Source organism: Mobula birostris, chromosome 5 (assembly GCF_030028105.1).
Source record: "Mobula birostris isolate sMobBir1 chromosome 5, sMobBir1.hap1, whole genome shotgun sequence".
NCBI classification, from domain to species: Eukaryota; Metazoa; Chordata; class Chondrichthyes; order Myliobatiformes; family Myliobatidae; genus Mobula; species Mobula birostris.
In genome coordinates, this window is record NC_092374.1 from 76,526,540 (window position 1) to 76,544,936 (window position 18,397).

An 18,397-nucleotide genomic window follows, 5' to 3' on the forward strand; every position below is an offset into this window, starting at 1 on the left:
CTAGATTTAAGTAGCACACAAAGATTTCAGACAAGCCCCTGGCAAATTCCTCTCTTGCTTCCTTCAGGAATGTGGGATGAATCCCACCAGCCCTGAACACTAAATCACCCGAATGCTTTTCAAGACAGCCAACATCACTTCCTCAATATTGATATGACTTAGAACATCAACATACATCTCCCTAATCTCACCATCATCTACTTCCTCCTTCGTGCATACCAATGCAATATACTCATTCAGGACCTCACACTTTGACTTCATAGATAAATTCCTTCCTTTGTCCTTGAGTAAATCTATCTTCTTCCTCAAACTTCTTGCTCCTAATATACAAATAAAATGCCTTGGGATTTTCCTTAATTTTACTTGCCTAGGGTATTTCAGGGCCCCTTTTCACCGTTTAAGTTCTTTCTTGCTTTCCTTATATTCTTAAAGGACCTTGATAGATTTCAGCTTTCAAAACTTTTCCTATGCTTCCTTTTCCTCATCGACACAACTTCAAATTCTCTTGTCATCCAAGGCTCCTGACCTTACCATTCCTATCTTTCATCCACAGAGAAACATGTTTCTCTGAACTCTAACAAGCTAGCATTTAAAATGTGTTTTTACACCCAAATCTACTTCCTCTAATTCATGCCAGATATTGTTGCAATTTGCCTTTCCCACTTAGCACTTTCTCTCAATGACCAGTCTTATACTTGTCCATAACGCTCTTAAAATTTATACAATTATGGTCTTTCCCAAAATGCTCCTGACACTGAAGTAATATTGATAAAGTGAAAATAACCCATTACAATAAACCTGATGTTATATGTCTTTCCATCTACTATACCTCACTAGCTATCAGGCTTATAGTATAATCCCACCAGTGTTCAAAGTAAATTTATTATCATACACAATAAATGTGATGTTATATGTCTTTCCATCTATTATATCTTACTAGCTATTAGGCCTATAGTATAATCCCATTAGTGTTCAAAGTAAATTTATTATCAAAGAACATATGTCGCTATATACTACCTTACAGTGTCTGTACCTTTCTTATTCCCAAGTTCTACACATATGGTGTCATCAGACAAGACCTCTAAAATGTCCACTATAGGTGCAGCTATGACATTATCCATAAACAGCAATGCAATTGCCTCACCTCTTTTACATCCCTATTCCGATATCTAAAATGTCTAAACCTTCAAATGTTGAGCTGCTATTCCTGCCATTCTCTCAACTAGGTTTCTGTTACGGCTACAACATTGTATTTCCATGTTCTAAGCTCATCTGTCTTGCCTATTATATTCCTTGCCATAAGATAAATTCGCTTTAGATCACCAGTCTTGCCATGTTCATTAACCTGCCCAGGCCTGTCCCTACCATTACATTTACTGGAATTAATGTTTACTTTATCCTCAATCACGCCTTACAAGGCACAGGTTGGAAGTCTATGTGGGGCACCACTCCTCGCCCAGACTAGAGCAACGTGTGATTAAGTGCCTTGCTCAAGGGCCCAAACACGCTGCCACAGCTGAGGCTCGAACTAGCGACCTTGAGATAACTAGACAAAAGCATGAAAATGCCCGACACAGGCCTCTCATGGCCTGAGTCGACGTTCTCTCCCTCCCTCCCTTATCCTCAATCGCTACATTTGGTAACCAATTACTCTAGTTCACCGGGCCTTCCACACTAATTTAAACCCTCAAGTATACCTCCTCACAAGGGCATCAGTGCCCTCTAGTTTAAGTGCAACCTCTTTTATCTGCCTTGGAAGACAGCTCAGTGTTTCAGGTATCTGAAGCCCTCCCTCTTACATCAGCTCTCTAGACATGTACTGTACACTCTTCCTACTTCACGCCAAATGAGTACATAGCACAAGGAGTGTTCTCAAAATTACAAACCAAGAGGTCCTGTTTTGTAACATCTTATCTAACTCACTAAATTCCTTGTACAGGACACCAACATTAGAGGTGTTGTGGACAGCGGGGAAAACTATCAAAGGACAACAAACCAGGACCAGGCTTAAACAGTGAATGGTAGGGCTTTGAAGTATGCCGTAGTACGAATGAATCTGGCAATACATATAGGTGTATAAAGAAAGTTTTTGGTTCACTGGCTATGCATAAATAAAGGCATTGAGTACAAGAGTTGGGATGCTATGTTGAAGTTGTGCATGATGTTGGTGAGGCCCAACTTGGAGTATTGTGTGCAGTGCCGGGTTTCAAAGGTTTCAAGAGTTACATTTAATGTCAGAGAAATGTATACAATATACATCCTGAAATGCTTTTTCTTTTCAACCATTCACGAAAACAGAGGAGTGCCCCAAAGAGTGAACAACAGTTAAATGTTAGAACCCCAAAGTCCCCCCAGATCCCCTCCCTCCCGCGTGGAAGCGGCAGTGAGCAATGATCCCCCCTCCCCCCACCAGCAAAAAAAGCATCAGAACCCGCCAATGAGCATTCAAGCGTGAGCAAAGCAACAGTAAAGACACAGACTTATAGTACCCCAAAGACTACATTGTTCACCCAGCATTCGACATACCACAGGCTCTCTCTCTCCCTAGTAAGGGAGAAAGAGGTATCTCCATTTCACAGCAAGAGGAGAGACATAAAAACAACTCGCTGGTTTCTGATGTTAAAAGTTACCTACATACCTACATGAAAGATACCTATAAGCTTGAAAAAAGAGTGGAGAAAATTTACAACGATTCATCTAAAGTGAATCTGAGGGAAGACTTCCTTCAGAGGGTACAGATGTGGAATAAGCTTCCTGCAGAAGTGGTAGATGTGTGTTCAACTATCCAAATCTAAGAGCACTTTTGATCTCTACACGGATAGGAGGGGGTTGAAGCAATGTGATCCTGATGCAGGTAGATGAAAGGAGGCAGAAAATCAGATCAGCATGGGCTAACGAGCTGAAGGATTTATTTCTGAGCTAGTACTACCTGACTCTATGGAAGCTCATGGTATTGAAGAGGAGATACTAGCATGGATGGAAGATTGCCTGACTTGCAGAAAGTAAAGAGTTTGAATAAAGGAGGCTTTTTCCAATTGGTTGCCGATAACTAGTGGTGTTCCACTAGTGGTGTTGGGTCTTCTTCTTTTCACGTTATATGTCAGTGATCTGGATGGTGGAATCGATGGCTTTGTGGCAAAATGCACAACAACATTTCAATGAGGATTCTAAGCTTGAGAAAAGGATATAAAGAGCAAGGAAAACAACTTTAAATTACCCATTTCATTTAAGCCTATTTGTTTTATTGTTTCTTACCATTTTGTATTTTCTTAGATGCCAATATTTAATGGATTTTATTTTTTAATAATCACTGCAATATTGGTAGCTTTTAAATGCATCTAATTGAGAGACAGGTTAAAAAAATATAAAAATATATTTGAAAATGTTTATAATTGACAAAGCTCCAAGCTCGATTTTGCCTTTTGTCAAAGCCTAACAAGGTATACTGGGAATGGGGCCTAACACTATGCCATCTAAAGCTTTATCATCAGTGACATTTTCTAGATCAAGCCCAGCTTAATGCATGCATGCATGCAGTAAATGCAGACGGTCGCTGTAGCTTAGCTTGATCCAGTCCAATGCATTCTCTATTTTATGCAGAAACAGTAGAAAAACAAAAAGAAACATAGGGAGTAAACAAGATTTTCAATTGTCAAAACTCCAGCAAATACCAATAAGTCAGTAAAGACCAATCAATAGTTTCTGGCTCCAGAGTACTCTTATTTCAGATAAATCCTGGGCTTCTATCAACTGATACTGGGAATCCAGTGAATTGCACCATCTTTTTTCTTTCATCTATTTGTTCAGAAATGATGTACGTTGATGGGAAAGTCATCCCAGATTGCTTCCTGTTTTTTAAAAATCAGCCATACTGGAGGCTCTGCAGGCAGGCAAGGATGGCAAAATTTAGCGAACTAGATGTATTTTTACATGCTTTTATTTTTAATATTTTGCCTCTTCAAACTACAGTTTCTTGGTTTTCACATAGGATTCCTTCATCAGTTGAGAAAACTTAAAACTTGGAAATGTGGTACTCATTCACAAAGGATGCTTGTACTTACAAAGTCATAGAGCACTAAAGCACAGAAGGAGGTCACTTGGCCCAGCCAATCTGTGTCAAATAGTTTTTTTGTGCTGAGTCCCACTAAGGACCATAGTCCTCCATACCCCTTCCATCTATGTACTTTTCCAAATTCTCTTAATTGGTGCAATCAAACTTGCATCCACTACTTTTCTGGCAGCTTGTTCCACACTCACATCATTCTCTGAGTGAATAGGTTTGCCCTAAAATACCCCTTAAATATTTCACTTTTCACCCTTAACTGGTGACCTCTAATTCTAGTCAGAGGCTTTAGACCCCTGCTCCTGACTCTCCTGCTGGCAAATGTACAGTCTCTGAAAAGTAAAATTGAAGACCTCAGGTGAAGACTGTACCAGGGACATCAGGGACTGCTGTATACGTTGCTTCACATAAATATGGCTCACCAGCACCGTTTCCGATGCAGCACTGGCTGCACTATCCACCATAAAGACAGGTCAGTTGAGTCTTTTGAAGGTCAAGGAGGTGAAATATGCTTTATGATTAACACACCATGGTGCACAGACTTGGCTGTCCTGTCTCAGTCGTGCTCACCTGACCTGGAACATCCAGAGGTCAAATGTCACCCTTTTTATATGGCAAGGGACTTTTCCGCCACTATCTGAGTAGCAGTGGAATTCTACCTCAGGCCAGTATCAGGCAGGCACTGGAGGAGCTCAGCACAGTAATCAATAGGCACAAAACAGCACACTCTGCTGCCTTCCCTATCATTGCAGGAGATTTCAACCAGGCCAACTTGAAGGACTACCACTTAGATATCACCTGTGCAACCAGAGGAGACAACACAATTGACCACTGTTACACCACCATCAAGAATGCTTACCAAGCCGTCTCAGGCCTACAGTTTGGGAAGTCCAAACACCTGGCTGTACTTCTATTCCCCGTGTATAGGCAGAGACTGAAGACCGCAGCACTAGTGGAGAGGACTAAGAAGGTACAGTCAAGAAAAGCAGAGGAGCATTTACAGGACTGCTTTGAATCCGTGGACTGTATTCATGGATTTATCTTCAAACCTGCATGAATGCGCTACAGTTATCACCAACTTCATGTGACCTGTGTGGAAGAGTGTATACCTTGAGAACATACTAGAATATACTAGAAAGATCCCAACCTAAAGCCATGTAAGAACCAGGAGATTCATAGTCAGCTGAGGAATAGAACCGTGGCAATCAAGACTGTATAAAAAGTCCAGGCACCACATAAGGGCTATTTTAAGAACAAGGAAACAATTCTGATTGAGGTTAGAGAAGGAATCGGACACACATCAGCTCCAGCAGGGTTTGCAGGCCATTACTTAAGAACATAAGAAATAGGAGCAGGAGTCGGCCATCTGACCTGTCGAGCCTATTCCGCCATTCAATAAGATCATGGCCTATGTGACCATGGACTCATCTCTACCTACCTGCCTTTCCCCCATAACCCTTAGTTCCCCTACTATGCAAAAAACTAACCAACCTTGTCTTAAATATTTTTACTGAGGTAGCCTCCACTGCTTCATTGGGCAGAGAATTCCACAGATTCACCATTTTGGTAAAAGCAGTTCCTCCTCATCTCCATCCTAAATTTACTCTCCCAAATCTTGAGGCTATGTTCCCTAGTTCTAGTCTCACCCACCAGGGGAAACAACTGTCCTGCCACTATCTTATCTATCTCTTTTATAATTTTACATGTTTCAATAAGATGTCCTCTCATTCTTCTTAATTCCAGGAGTACAGTCCCAGGCAACTCAATCTCTCCTCGATCTAACCCCCTCTTCTCTGGAATCAACCTGACAAACCTCCTCTTCACTACCTCCAAAGCCAGTATATCCCTCCTCAAGTAAGGAGACCAGGATGCGGTCTCACCAGTACCCGATATAGTTGCAGCACAACCTCCCTGCTCCCAAATTTAATCCCTCTAGCAATGAAGACCAACATTCCATTTGCCTTCTTAATAGCATGCTGCACCCGCAAACCAACCTTTTGTGATTCATGCACAAGCAAGTCCTTCCACACAGCAGCATGCCGCAATCTTTGACCACTTAAATAATAATCTGATCTTCAATTTTATATAATAAAATCTTTTACTACCTGTTTTTATATTTTGTGCTAGTTTATTTGCATAATCTATCTTCCCTTCACTGCTTGCTAAGTGGTTCTTTGTGGCTTTTTAAAGTTTTCCCAATCTTCCAGTTTCCCACTACTCTTGGCAACTTTCTACACATGAGCTTTTAGTTTGATGCCTTCCTCTATTTCCTTAGTTATCCATGGCTGGCTTTCCCACCTTTACTGCCTTTGCTTTTAACTGGAATACACTTTTGTTCAGCACCATGAAAAATCTCTTTGAAAGTCTTCCACTAACCATTCCACCATATAACCTGTGCTCCCAGTCTACCCTGTCCAACCCCTCCCTCATCCCGTTGTAGTCTCTCTTGTTTAGGCATAATACACTGGCTGTAGATTGAACTACTGCACCCTCCATTTGTATGAGAAACTCAATCATACTGTGATCACTCTTTCCAAGAGGATCCCTAACTACAAGATTGCTAATTTTATTCATCTCATTGTACGTTCAGTAGCATGCCGTTCAAGAAAGCTATCATGTATGCATTCTATGAAGTCCTCCTCAAGACTGCCTTGACCAACTTGCTTCACCCAATCTGTGCGCAAGTCCTCCACGATAACTGCTGTTCTATTGCTAGATGCCTTGGATATTACTTCTTACAAAGTAAAACCTATCATTAATGGTTGTGATGCTTCACTCCCAGATGAGCTCAATGCTTTAATGCATGCTTTGAAAGGAAAAATAAAACTACATCTGTACAAATCCTTGCATTATCTGGTGACCCAGTAAGCACCATCTCAACGGCCAACATCTGAATGTCTCTCAAGAGGATGAACCCTCGCAATGTGTCAGGCTCTGAAAACTGATGCCAACCAACTGGCGGGAGTGTTCAAGGACATCCTGAAAGTCTCTCACTGCTGCAGTCAGAGGTTCCCACTTACTTCAAAAAGGAAACAATCAATCCACTGCCCAAGAAGAGCAAAGTAAGGAAGTGCTTTGAAAGCTAGCCATGTCCAGTAACAACTGCTGCCTAAGCAAGGACAAGAACCTGCTGCAAATTGCCTATCACCACAATGGGTCTACAGTGGATGAGAGCTCACTGGCTCTCCACTTGGCCTTGGATCATCTCGACAATAGTAATACCTACGTCAGGCAGCTGTTTATTGATTGCAGGTCAGGGTTCAACACAATCATACCCCCAGTCCTAATCAACAATCTCCAAAAGCTGGGCCTCCATACTTCTTTCTACAACTTGGATTCTAGACTTCTTCAATGGGAGACCACAATCTGTGTGGATCACAATTAACATCTCCTCACTGACAATCAACACTTGCACACCTCAAGGACCTCACTGTTCTATTCTCTCCACACCCACAACTGTGTGGCGGCTAGGCACACCTCAAGCGCTGTCTATAGATTTACTGATGACACAGTTATTGTTGGCAGAATTTCAGATGGTGATGAAATAGATCAGCTGGTTGCAACACTGCACTCACGGTCAATAAAACCAAGGAATTAATTGTGGACTTCAGGAAGGAGAGGTTGGGGGAAAACACACCAGACCTCATAGAGGGATTAGCGTGTAAAGTGAGTAGTCAACTTCTCTGAAGATCTATCCTGAGCCCAATATTAATGCAATTACAAAGAAGATATGACAGCAACTATATTTCATTAAGAGTTTGAGGAAATATGTTAGATCACCAAAGACACTTTTAAAAATTTGTACCGTGGACAGAATTTTAACTAGTTGCATCATCATCTGGTATAGAAGAGATGCTGCACAGGATTGGAAAAAACTGCAGCAAGTTTTCTCAGCTTCTTCCATCCTGGGGCATCTGTCATTAAGCGCGCGTGTGCGCCCACACACACACACACACACACACACACTTCTTATCGTAATGTATAGAGTTTTTAATTATTGTCTTGCATTGTACTGCTGCCATACAACCAAAAAAAAAATCATGACGTATGCAGTGATATTAAACCTGATTCTGATAGTCTCACAAACCTCAGTGGAAACAACCTGCTTGTATTTATCCTATCTATATCCCTCATAATTTTGTACAACTCCATCAAATCTTCCCTCATTCTCCTATACTCCATGGAATAAAGTCCTAACTTACTTAACCTTTCCCGGTAACTCAGATCCTCAAATCACGCCAACATTATATTCTCTGTATTCTCTCAATCTTTTTTCATATCTTTCCTGTTGGTAAATGACCAGAACTGCACACAATACTCCAAACTAGCCCCAACCATCATCTTATACAACTTCAGCCCAACTCCTGTATTCAATACTTTGATTTATGAAGACCAATGTGCCAAAAGGTCCCTTTACAACCCTATCTAACTGTGACGCCACTTGCAAGGAATTATGGATCTGCATTTCCAGATCCCTCAGTCCTACACCACTCAACAGTGTCCTACCATTTACTCTGTATGTCCCACCCAGGTTTGTGCTCCCAAATTGCAACACCTCATATTTGTCTGCATTAAATTCCATCTGCCATTTTTCAGCTCATTTTATCAATTGGTCCAGATCCTGTTGTTAGCTGTGATAGCCTTCCTCACTGTCCAGGACACCCCCAATCTCGGTGTCATCTGCAAATTTGATAATCCAGTTTAATACATCATAGATGACAAACAACAATGGACACAGCACTCCCTCTGTGTGACACACCACTAGTTACATGCCTCCAGTCAAAAAAGCAACCATCACCTACCACTCTCTGACTATCCTGCTATGTCAATATCAAATCTAAGTTTGTATCTACATCTGAATGCCAAGAGATAGAATTCTTCTCAACTTATCTCCCATGCACGCGTTTGTCAAAGGCCTTGCTGAAGTCCATTCAGACAACTTCCACTGCCTTTTCTTCAGTAACTTTCTTGGTAACGTCTTCTAAAAACTCAGTAAGATTAATTAGACATGACCTCCCTTGCAGGAAACCATGTTGACGAACCTTAACCAAGCCCTATCTATCCAAATACTTATATACCCTATCCCTTAAAATACCTTCCATTAATTTAACCACAACTAATGTCAGGCTTACCAGTCTATACCTCCCTCAGAGTACCTTGCTATAATTTACCCACTACTAATGTCAGGCTCACCAGCCAAAAATGTCCTGGCTTATTCTTAGAGCCATTATTGAACAATGGAACAATTAGCTATCCTTCAGTTGAGGGACCTCACCTGTGACTAACAAAGTTTTAAATGCCACTGCCAGGGCCAATGCCATTTCTGCACCAGCTCCTCACAAGGTCTCAGGGGACAACTTGTCAACCTGAATATTTATCCACCCTAAATTGGCTCAACAGGTAAGCATCTCTTTTTCTGTAGTCCCCATAAGGTCCATGACCATACTCCTGTTTTGCCTCAGTTCTATAGGTACTGTTCATCTCCCAAGTAAATGCAGATACAAAATATCCATTTAAGATCTCCATGCATAGATGACCACGTTGATTTTCAAATGGATCAATTTTGTCTTTTGCTATCCTTTTGCTTTTAATATATCTGCAGATGTCCTTGGGATTCTCCTTTATTTTGCTGCTAAAGAAATCTCATGCCTTCTCATTTCCCTCTTCAGTATTTTCTTGCATTTCTTATAGACCTCAAGCATCCTACTTGTTCCTTGCTGCCTATACTTGCTATGCACCTCCTTCATCTTAAACAGGGCCTCAATACCCATCAAAAACCAATATTTCCAAAAACTGTTACCCTTTTCTTTTATTCTAAGGGGATCATATAAAGTTTGTAATCTCAAAGTTTCACTTTTGAAAGACTCCCACCTACCAAGCATATCTTTGCCAGGAAACAACCTGCTCCAATCTACACTTGACAGATCCTTTCTGATGGCATTAAAACTGGCCTTTCTCCAATTTAGAACCTCAACCTGAAGACCAGTCCTATCCCCCTCCATATTTACATTGAAACTAATTGAATTATGATCACTAGATCCAAAGTGTTTCCCCTACACCCAACTTCTGTCACCTGCTCTGTTTCATTCCCTAAAAGGAGATCTAGTATTGCACTCTCTCTAACTGGGATCTCTGTGTACTGATTAAGGAAACTTTCCTTAACGTATTTGACAAACTCTATCCCATCAGGTCCCTTTACATTATGGGAGTACCAGTCAATATTTGGAAAGTTAAAATCACCTATTATCACAACCTTATTTTTCTTGCAACTGTCTGCCATCTCTCGAGAAATTTGATCCTCTAAATCCTGCTTGGTTAATATCTTAACATTACATAATACCATTAATGTGGTCATCTCTTTCTTATTCTTCAGTTCCATCCATATAGCTTCAGTAGATAAGCCTTCCGGTCCACCCTGTCTGAACACTGCCATGACATTTTCCCTAACTAGTAATGCCATCCCTCCCCCTTTAATCCCTCCTGCTCTATCATGTCTAAAACAACAGCTGCTTGCCCTTTCCCTCCTGCAAACATATTGTCACTAACTGCTACAATGTCATAATTCAACATGCTAATCCATGCTCTCAACTCATCCACCTTTCCCACAATACACCTTGCACTGAATAGACACAACTCAAAACATTATTCCCACCAATCTCAACCTTTCAATTCCTGACTTTGTATGTAGGCTCAACATCATCATTCCCCACACCCACTCCACTATCTGCTCTAGCATTCACACTGCTCTAATTGCAAAATAAGAAAGGAAAGAAGCTTACTCAGTGAAGCCACTTGAGCCAAAACCTCAGCTTCTGATTCAAACACTCAAAGAGCAGCTGTTCTGCTTAAAATTAACCTATTTTTATTGGTTCTTGCAAAATACTCACTGTTCACAATATCTCAAACCCACAATATCTCAAATTCTGTCAAGCAAAGATGCTTTCAAAAATAATGAAGTGAAAAGTTTCTAAATATCAAAAAAAAACAATAAAAGCAGTAAACAGTAAAATCAATGTTTGGTGTGACCACCTTTGGCTTTAAAACTGCATCAATTTTCTTAGGTACACAGTTGTGCAGTTTTATAAGAAAATCAGCTGGTTCCAGGCGTCTTGAAGAACTTGTCATCATTCTGTTTACTTTGGCTGCCTCGCTTGCTCCTGTCTCTCCAGGTAATCCCAGACAGCCACAATGATGTAGAGATCAGGGCACTGTGGAGGCCACGCCATCTGAAACCATATAAAAAATCTGGGGTGCCTAAGAGTTTTGCACAGTACTGTATGTCAAAGTTAGACATATCTACTATTAATTAAAAAAAACACAAAAGGTCAACAGATTTCAACACACAAAGATTAATATTTAAAGTAACAGGAAAGCATTGCTTCAAAAGCCAACTATTCTTATTCACAGATCAGAAATCTAAGAATGTTATGTCTTGTCAGTTAAGGATAGATTAATATATTCACCACCTGCAGCACTGAGCTACGGAAAACACAGCTTACTATTTTAAAGAAGCTAATATAGATCTGTATCAACATATGCGCAATAATCATCTCTCTGTGGGATGTTATAATTGTTTCCTGCACCTTCTTTAATGAGCGTTCCAGTTTTTCTTTTGTCGCAGTTTCGGGTGTGCTACATTTCATTCCAGCCTTTTCAAGTCCAAAAAGCAGCTCTGCAATTTAAATGAATAACAAAATGCTATTAAGGATCCCCTTTGAATCTAAAAATTTTCTCAGATAATAAAGAATGACCTCCCTTTTAAATAATTGGTGTCATTTTCCCATTATATCTTTTAATTAGTGAAAGTAGCTGCAATAATGCCATTGGCAAAGAGAAAAAGTACCATGATAATATCTACTTCAACTATCAAGGCAAAAGAAAAAGAAAATATGTAAAAAAATGGTCATAACTGAATGCAATAAAATAATGAACTGACTCAAGTAGTCATACAAGGGCACAGGGAAGCCTGATTTTGCACAAATTACAATAGTGAAACAATCAAAGCTCACTGTCATACCCCCACAACATCAGGATTTCCACACATACACAATTTAATATAGTGCTTCCAAAGTTTCAATGACTCAACCTTGTTCATTTCAATTCTAGGGATTTCACTAGAACTGACATGAATTTAAGCTACTAATGAACTCCCCCTGCTGTAAACAGACAATGAAAATGCTACAATTAGTTGGATGAGGTTTAAATGAGATTTTAATAGCTTATTATGCCACATTTACAGCAAACTAGCTGAAGCTAAAACACTAATTTTATCTGTATACATTGTAATTGTCTCAATGTAATAGAGTTGAGAATAATTTTCACTTGTTTTACATGCTCATTCATGATTTTTCAGCTTCTACCATCCTTATATATTTGTTCCAATCTTTATTTCAATCTCCGCTTAATAATTAAAAAGTTACTTAAAAGTCCTGTTTAATGTGATTGACCGTTCAGACAGCTTGATGATATCACTGCTGCAGGACACTAAAAATTTCTAACAAGTGATGCCTAAAAGCTGCATGCATTGGAAAAAGGGAAGACTGCCTCACAGAAATGACCAGACTGTAAGGAACAGCTAAAAGCCAGAGGCTGCACATTCTGTCTGATTATGTCAGAAATATCATCCTTCAGATGACTATCATAAAACAAAAACAGCAAAGCTGCCTCTCCTTTGCACTGTACAGTGGCAAAAGTTCACCAAGCAATTATTTTAATGTTTTTACAATCTGAAAGTAAAACCTCTGTGATTAAAGTGTTACCTCAACTTGAAGAAAGAGGCAGAGATGATGTGGTGATAAGCATCATACAGAGACTTGTGTGGCACCAAACTAGTACGTATTAAGAAAATGCCAAGATGTCCGTACATCAGTCCTGACAGAACTCAGCCAAGGTATGGTGAGAGTATGATTAACATCAAGCTAAACCTGATCCCACAATTCACACAACTTACTTTGATTTTGACAATCAAAATACCACACTTAGAACGTCAAAAGAACAAATGAGTAATACTTCAAAGATTCATAAAACTTTGAATTTTTTGCTCCAAAACTTCCTGTCATTAAATATGCACAGAAACATGAAAACGTTTAATTACATTAACACTCTCAAACTATTCACTTTAATATGTTTCAAAGACTGCTATACCTGAACAGAGCTGACAGTCAAAGTCAACAGGCCAACATCAGTGCTAAAAAGCTTTAAAATTATGAATACAAATGAGAACCCTCAAAACAAGTAACAGACATATCTAAATTTAATGAAATTAATCTAATTAATCCAATACCAACTATTAATAAAATTCATTCATGAAGTATGAGAGTCTCTGCCAAGGCTGACATTTATTTCCATGCCTAATTGCCCTGCTGACCAGTATTCTTAACACAATAGTCCGCAATTGATGGTTCTTTGGTGAGTTGCAAGACTCAGACTAAATTCCAAAGAAGAAATGGTGATGAATGTTAGAAGAGTGCAGAAACAAGAATAGAACTTGAAGGTGCTATCTTTCCACATAGTGTCTTGAAAAAGTATTCAGCCCCTACAACTATTTTCACATTTTACTGTCTTATTTTCTAAATTTTAAATATATTGAAGTAGGTTTTTTAAACAAATTTCCAAAACATTGTGTATCACGTCAAATCAAAAGAAAAATTCCAAAGCTTGTCAACAATTTACTAAAATTTAAAAACCGAAATTGTGAAGCTGTAACAGTATTCAACCCCTTTTGTAATTACTACACTAACTTCCCTCAGGTGTAATACTGTATATTATCTAACCAACTCACACAATTAGTTGATGTACAAAATTGGAGGATCACCTAAATAAATACCCCTTCTCTCTGTAAGTTCCAACAGTATGGTAGATTTTTGACAGACTGGCCAGAATGAAGACAAAAGAGCATTCAAGGCAAGTCAGGAAAATGGTAATAGAGAAGCACAAATCTGGGGAAGGGTGCAAGATCATCTCAAAGGCACTGAACATACCTCGGAGCTTGGTGCAGTCTATCCTGAAAAGTGGAAAAATATGAAACCACAACCACACTGCCTAGGTTACGCTGCCCCTCTAAATTTAGTTGCTGGATAAGAATGGCAGTTGTAACAGAGACTACTGTGACATCAACAGTCACTCTGAGTGAGCTGCAGAAGTCAGTGGCTGCAACTGGAGATGATGTTCATGGCTCCACAATCCCTAAGGCCTTGCACAAAAAGGATATTTATAGAAGAGTGGCAAGGAAGAAGACCTGGCTAAAAAGAAAGCATATCCATGCTTGTAACTCTGCAAAGCATCACTTAGAAGATACTGTAAAGATGTGGAAGAAGGTCTCATGGTCCGATGAGACTTAAGTGGAAATTTTTGGCCTCAGCACCAAGCGGTATATGTGGCGCAAATCTAATACTGCACATCAGCAAGGTAAACACCATCCCTACTGCAAAGCATGGGGGAGGTAGCATCATGCTATGGGGACGTTTTTCAGCAGCAGTGACTGGAAATCTAGTCAGGATTAATGGGAAGATGAATGCTGCTAAATACAGATAAATCCTGGATAAAAACCTGCTTGCCTCAGCCAGAAAGCTTAAACTGGGGAGGATGTTCATCTTTCAGCAGGACAACAACCCAAAGCACACTACCAGAGGAACTATAGAGTGGTTTCAAAAGAGAACCTAGTCAGGGTCATGACTTTAACCCAATCAAACATCTCTGGCAACACCTCAAGGTTACTGTCCACCACTGCTCCCCAACTAACCTGGCATAGCTTGACAATTTTGCTCTATCATATTGTGCAAAGTTAACAGAGACTTATCCAAAAAGACTATTGGCTGTAATAGCTGCTAGAGGTGGTTCAATGAAGTACTGAGCAAGGGAGAGGAATACTTCTGAACTGCTGACATTTCAGTTTTTGAATTTTTAGCTTTTCATGCATTACAATTGTCCCTTTATTTTGGGCTCTACTATGGAAAAAAAAAGCACATGATTAAGAAGTAAAAATTCGCAGTTAAATTAATCAGAATCTCTGGTTGTAATCACAACACAAGAAAAGCTGCAGATGCTGGAAATCCAAGCAGCACACACAAAATGCTGCAGGAACACAGTAGGCCAGGCAGCATCTATAAAAAGAGTAAACAGTTGACCTTTCAGGCTGAGTCCGGCTGCCTGGTCTGCTGAGTTCCTCCAGCATTTTGTATGCATTCCCTGGTTTTAATACTCATTTGTGTGAACAAAGAGTTGACGGCTGACTACTTCTACATGGCATTGTATACCTCCTGCACGAAGTAGAAGACGGTTGAGAGTCTGAGAGCTGCTGAAGGAAAAGGTTGCAGGGCATTTTGTTCATGATGCAGACCACAGTTATTTACACCAGTGAAGTAAAAATATAAGGATGATGGATGGGATGGCAATGATATGGGCAACATTTTTCTGGATAGTGTTGGGCTTCTTGAGAGTTGCCGCTGCACTCATCCTGGAAAATGGTGAACACTCTATTGCACTACTCAGTTGTATTATGACTGAGGCAGTGGCAGAGGGTAGCTAGCACTTGATATATGATATGTCAAGTCAACTTTATGATTATCAGTGACACCATCTCATACTTTCACCTTCCAAACCTAATCCCCAACCTCAACCACTTAATAAAACATATCTCACCAACCAACTTGCGAGTGAGTAGTGTAATAGCCACAAGTCTGTTGTACATCCCATTAATAAACGAACAGGTTTTACAATATAGAGTTTAATGCAACTCTGCATTGTCCTCTATTATTTGGATCAAACATTTAATTATTGACCAGGGAAGGACATAGAATTTATTTTTCTAATGATGCCATGCAGAGTTAAGTTCCATTGTTGATTGTTTTGTCTTTCAGATGTGGTTGAGCATTTTTGCATTTTAAGGAAATGGGTTAAATTACACAACCCAGCAACAAGAAGTAGAAAGATCAAAGTATATGTAAGCAATGCAGCTGTGAGAAAAAATGGTATGTTCAGAAGAGCTAACTTTGAATGTGTCATTCAGCTGAGGACACCCTTTGTGCAAAGTCGTTGTGGCAGCATTTGAAGAATGGTGAAACATTTATTCCTGTTCTCCTTGAAAATATTAATACCATGTCCAAAATCAATAAAATAGATTGTCTATTCACTTTATGTACCTTGCCATATTAGATTAGATTATGAAGACACACAGTCCTCTTTTATTGTCATTTAGTAATGCATGCATTAAGAAATGAAACAATATTTCCTCCGGTGAGATATCACAAAACACAGGACAGACCAAGACTGAAAAAACTGACAAAACCACATAATTATAACATATAGTTACAACAGTGCAACAATACCATAACCTGATGAAGAAGTCCATAAGCACAGTAAAAGTTCAAAGTCTCTCAAATGTCCCACATCTCACGCAGACGGGAGAAGGATGAAAAACTCTCCCTGCCATGCCCGACCACAATCGTCACTGAGTCATCCAAAAACTTCGAGCCTCCAGATCAGCTCTCCGACACTGAGTACTGAGCGCCATCTCTGCCTGAACGATTCGACCTCAATCTTGGTCGCCAACAGCAGGCAAAGCTGGGGATTTTGAGGCCTACCCTCTGGAAGATTCCCCACCATGCAGTAACGACAGCAGTGAACGAGCGTTTCAGAAATTTCTCCAGATGTTCCACTGTGCTTTCACGTCCGCCTCCATCAAATCAGAATTGTCCACGGCCCCTATTTAACGGATACGATATCATTTTTCACCGGAGGGCTGCGCACGTGCAGCGCGCTGCTCTCTTTCCTCCTGCCGAGGGATCCAGAGTTTCTTCTATTACAAAGATGACTGACCAAACTTCAGAAGAATTTTACTTGCTGTGATCACATGGGATGTGCTGATGTCAAGAAACACATTGTATAAATTAAAGTCTGCATTTTTTTGAAAATGCAGTTTGAGTTGGAGTGGTTGTTAAATAATCAGAAGGCATTCAGTGAAACTGTAAGACTTATCCCTTGGCCGATCATATTTTTTGTGAAATAGGATTTTAAAAATAATCTTCTCATAGATGGTTAAGGACATTATGCTTTTGTCACAACCAGAGTGAACCTTAAAATTACTATTTATTCAAAATCCTCTTTTTTGTCCCTGGCATATATCACGGTCAATAAGGAAGGCTTCTGACGAATACTAAAAGCACACACTCATGCCAGCAGCATCTACGATGGCAGAAACAATATTAAATTTTCATTTAACTATATGAAATGGTCATAATTTATGTAGTAATAAAGTTACAATGTTATACAGCACAGAAATGAGACCACTGGTTCACCACAGGCATGCCAACATCTTTGTTCATATACACTAATCCTAAATGCCCACATTAGATTTGCATCTTTCCATTTTCAGGGTTTCCAAGGCCCCACAAGATGTTAGCTATCTAGCTCCACTAATTTTTTGTTTCTAATTTAGATTTCCTGAAGTTGCAGCATTTCATTCAATGCCGTAAATGCAGAGAATTATGTTATTTCCTTTCTATAATCCCAGCAACAGTATTCTTCTTTTCAGAGTGAAAATGAAGTTGATGCCACTGCTGTTTTAAAATCTTGTGCTCCTGCAACTGATCAATTCTCCCCATGACATTTTTTACCTAAGGTCATATCCTCAAAGATTAATTAATGCAAACATGGGAAGTGACGCATGTCAGAGAAATAATGCTAGGCTAAGGCAAAGAAGCAGTTAGCAGGTAAAGAGATAGATTTTTCGGTCTGACGTGTACAAAATACTTTTATTTCAGTCTTACAAATCAAAGTTCAAAGTTCTACGTACTTCGACCCTGCCAAAGGGTATCAGCTCAAAATGTCGCCTGTACTTTTTTCCCGTAGATGCTACCTGACCTGCTGAGTTCCTCCAGCATATTTTGTGTGCATTGTTTTATTACCAAAGTATGTCTACTTCATACAACCTTGGGATTAATCTCCTTACAGGCGGCCTTACAGGTTCATAGCAGCTAAGTTAATACAAAAAGCCCCGAGTCCATAATCTTATTTAGGACAGCAATGAAATAACATATCTGGGCAGGATTTTATCTTGTTCTCCAGATTCTGATCCATTCTTGGCCACCAAAAGTAGGATCTTGCAAGGCTTTTCATTCGCGACACCCCTGGATGAGTCTCATGAATTTCCTCCGCAATCTGTGAACAGCCGGGGGAGGCACAATGACCCTCGCCCCCCCCCCGCCGCCCAAGAAAATGCAGCCATCCTGCACACTGAGTTCTGTCTTGCGTTTGGCATAAGGACTCAGTTCCTCTCCTTCCATGACTCTGGGCCAACCTTGTAAAAGAAAAGTCTTGACTTGGGACAGGACTGGG

The 18,397-nt window shown here is 39.9% G+C and overlaps 1 protein-coding gene across 2 annotated transcripts in view; it reads right to left on the minus strand.

Annotated features, from left to right (window-relative positions):
- The window catches only part of cntln (centlein, centrosomal protein), a 529,511-nt gene that overhangs the window by 275,488 nt on the left and 235,626 nt on the right, over window positions 1-18,397 (minus strand). For both annotated transcript variants that reach the window (XM_072258219.1, XM_072258220.1), the window contains one exon: window positions 11,647-11,735. In XM_072258219.1, the coding sequence (XP_072114320.1) occupies window positions 11,647-11,735 (89 nt within the window). The remainder of the gene's footprint in view (window positions 1-11,646; window positions 11,736-18,397) is intronic.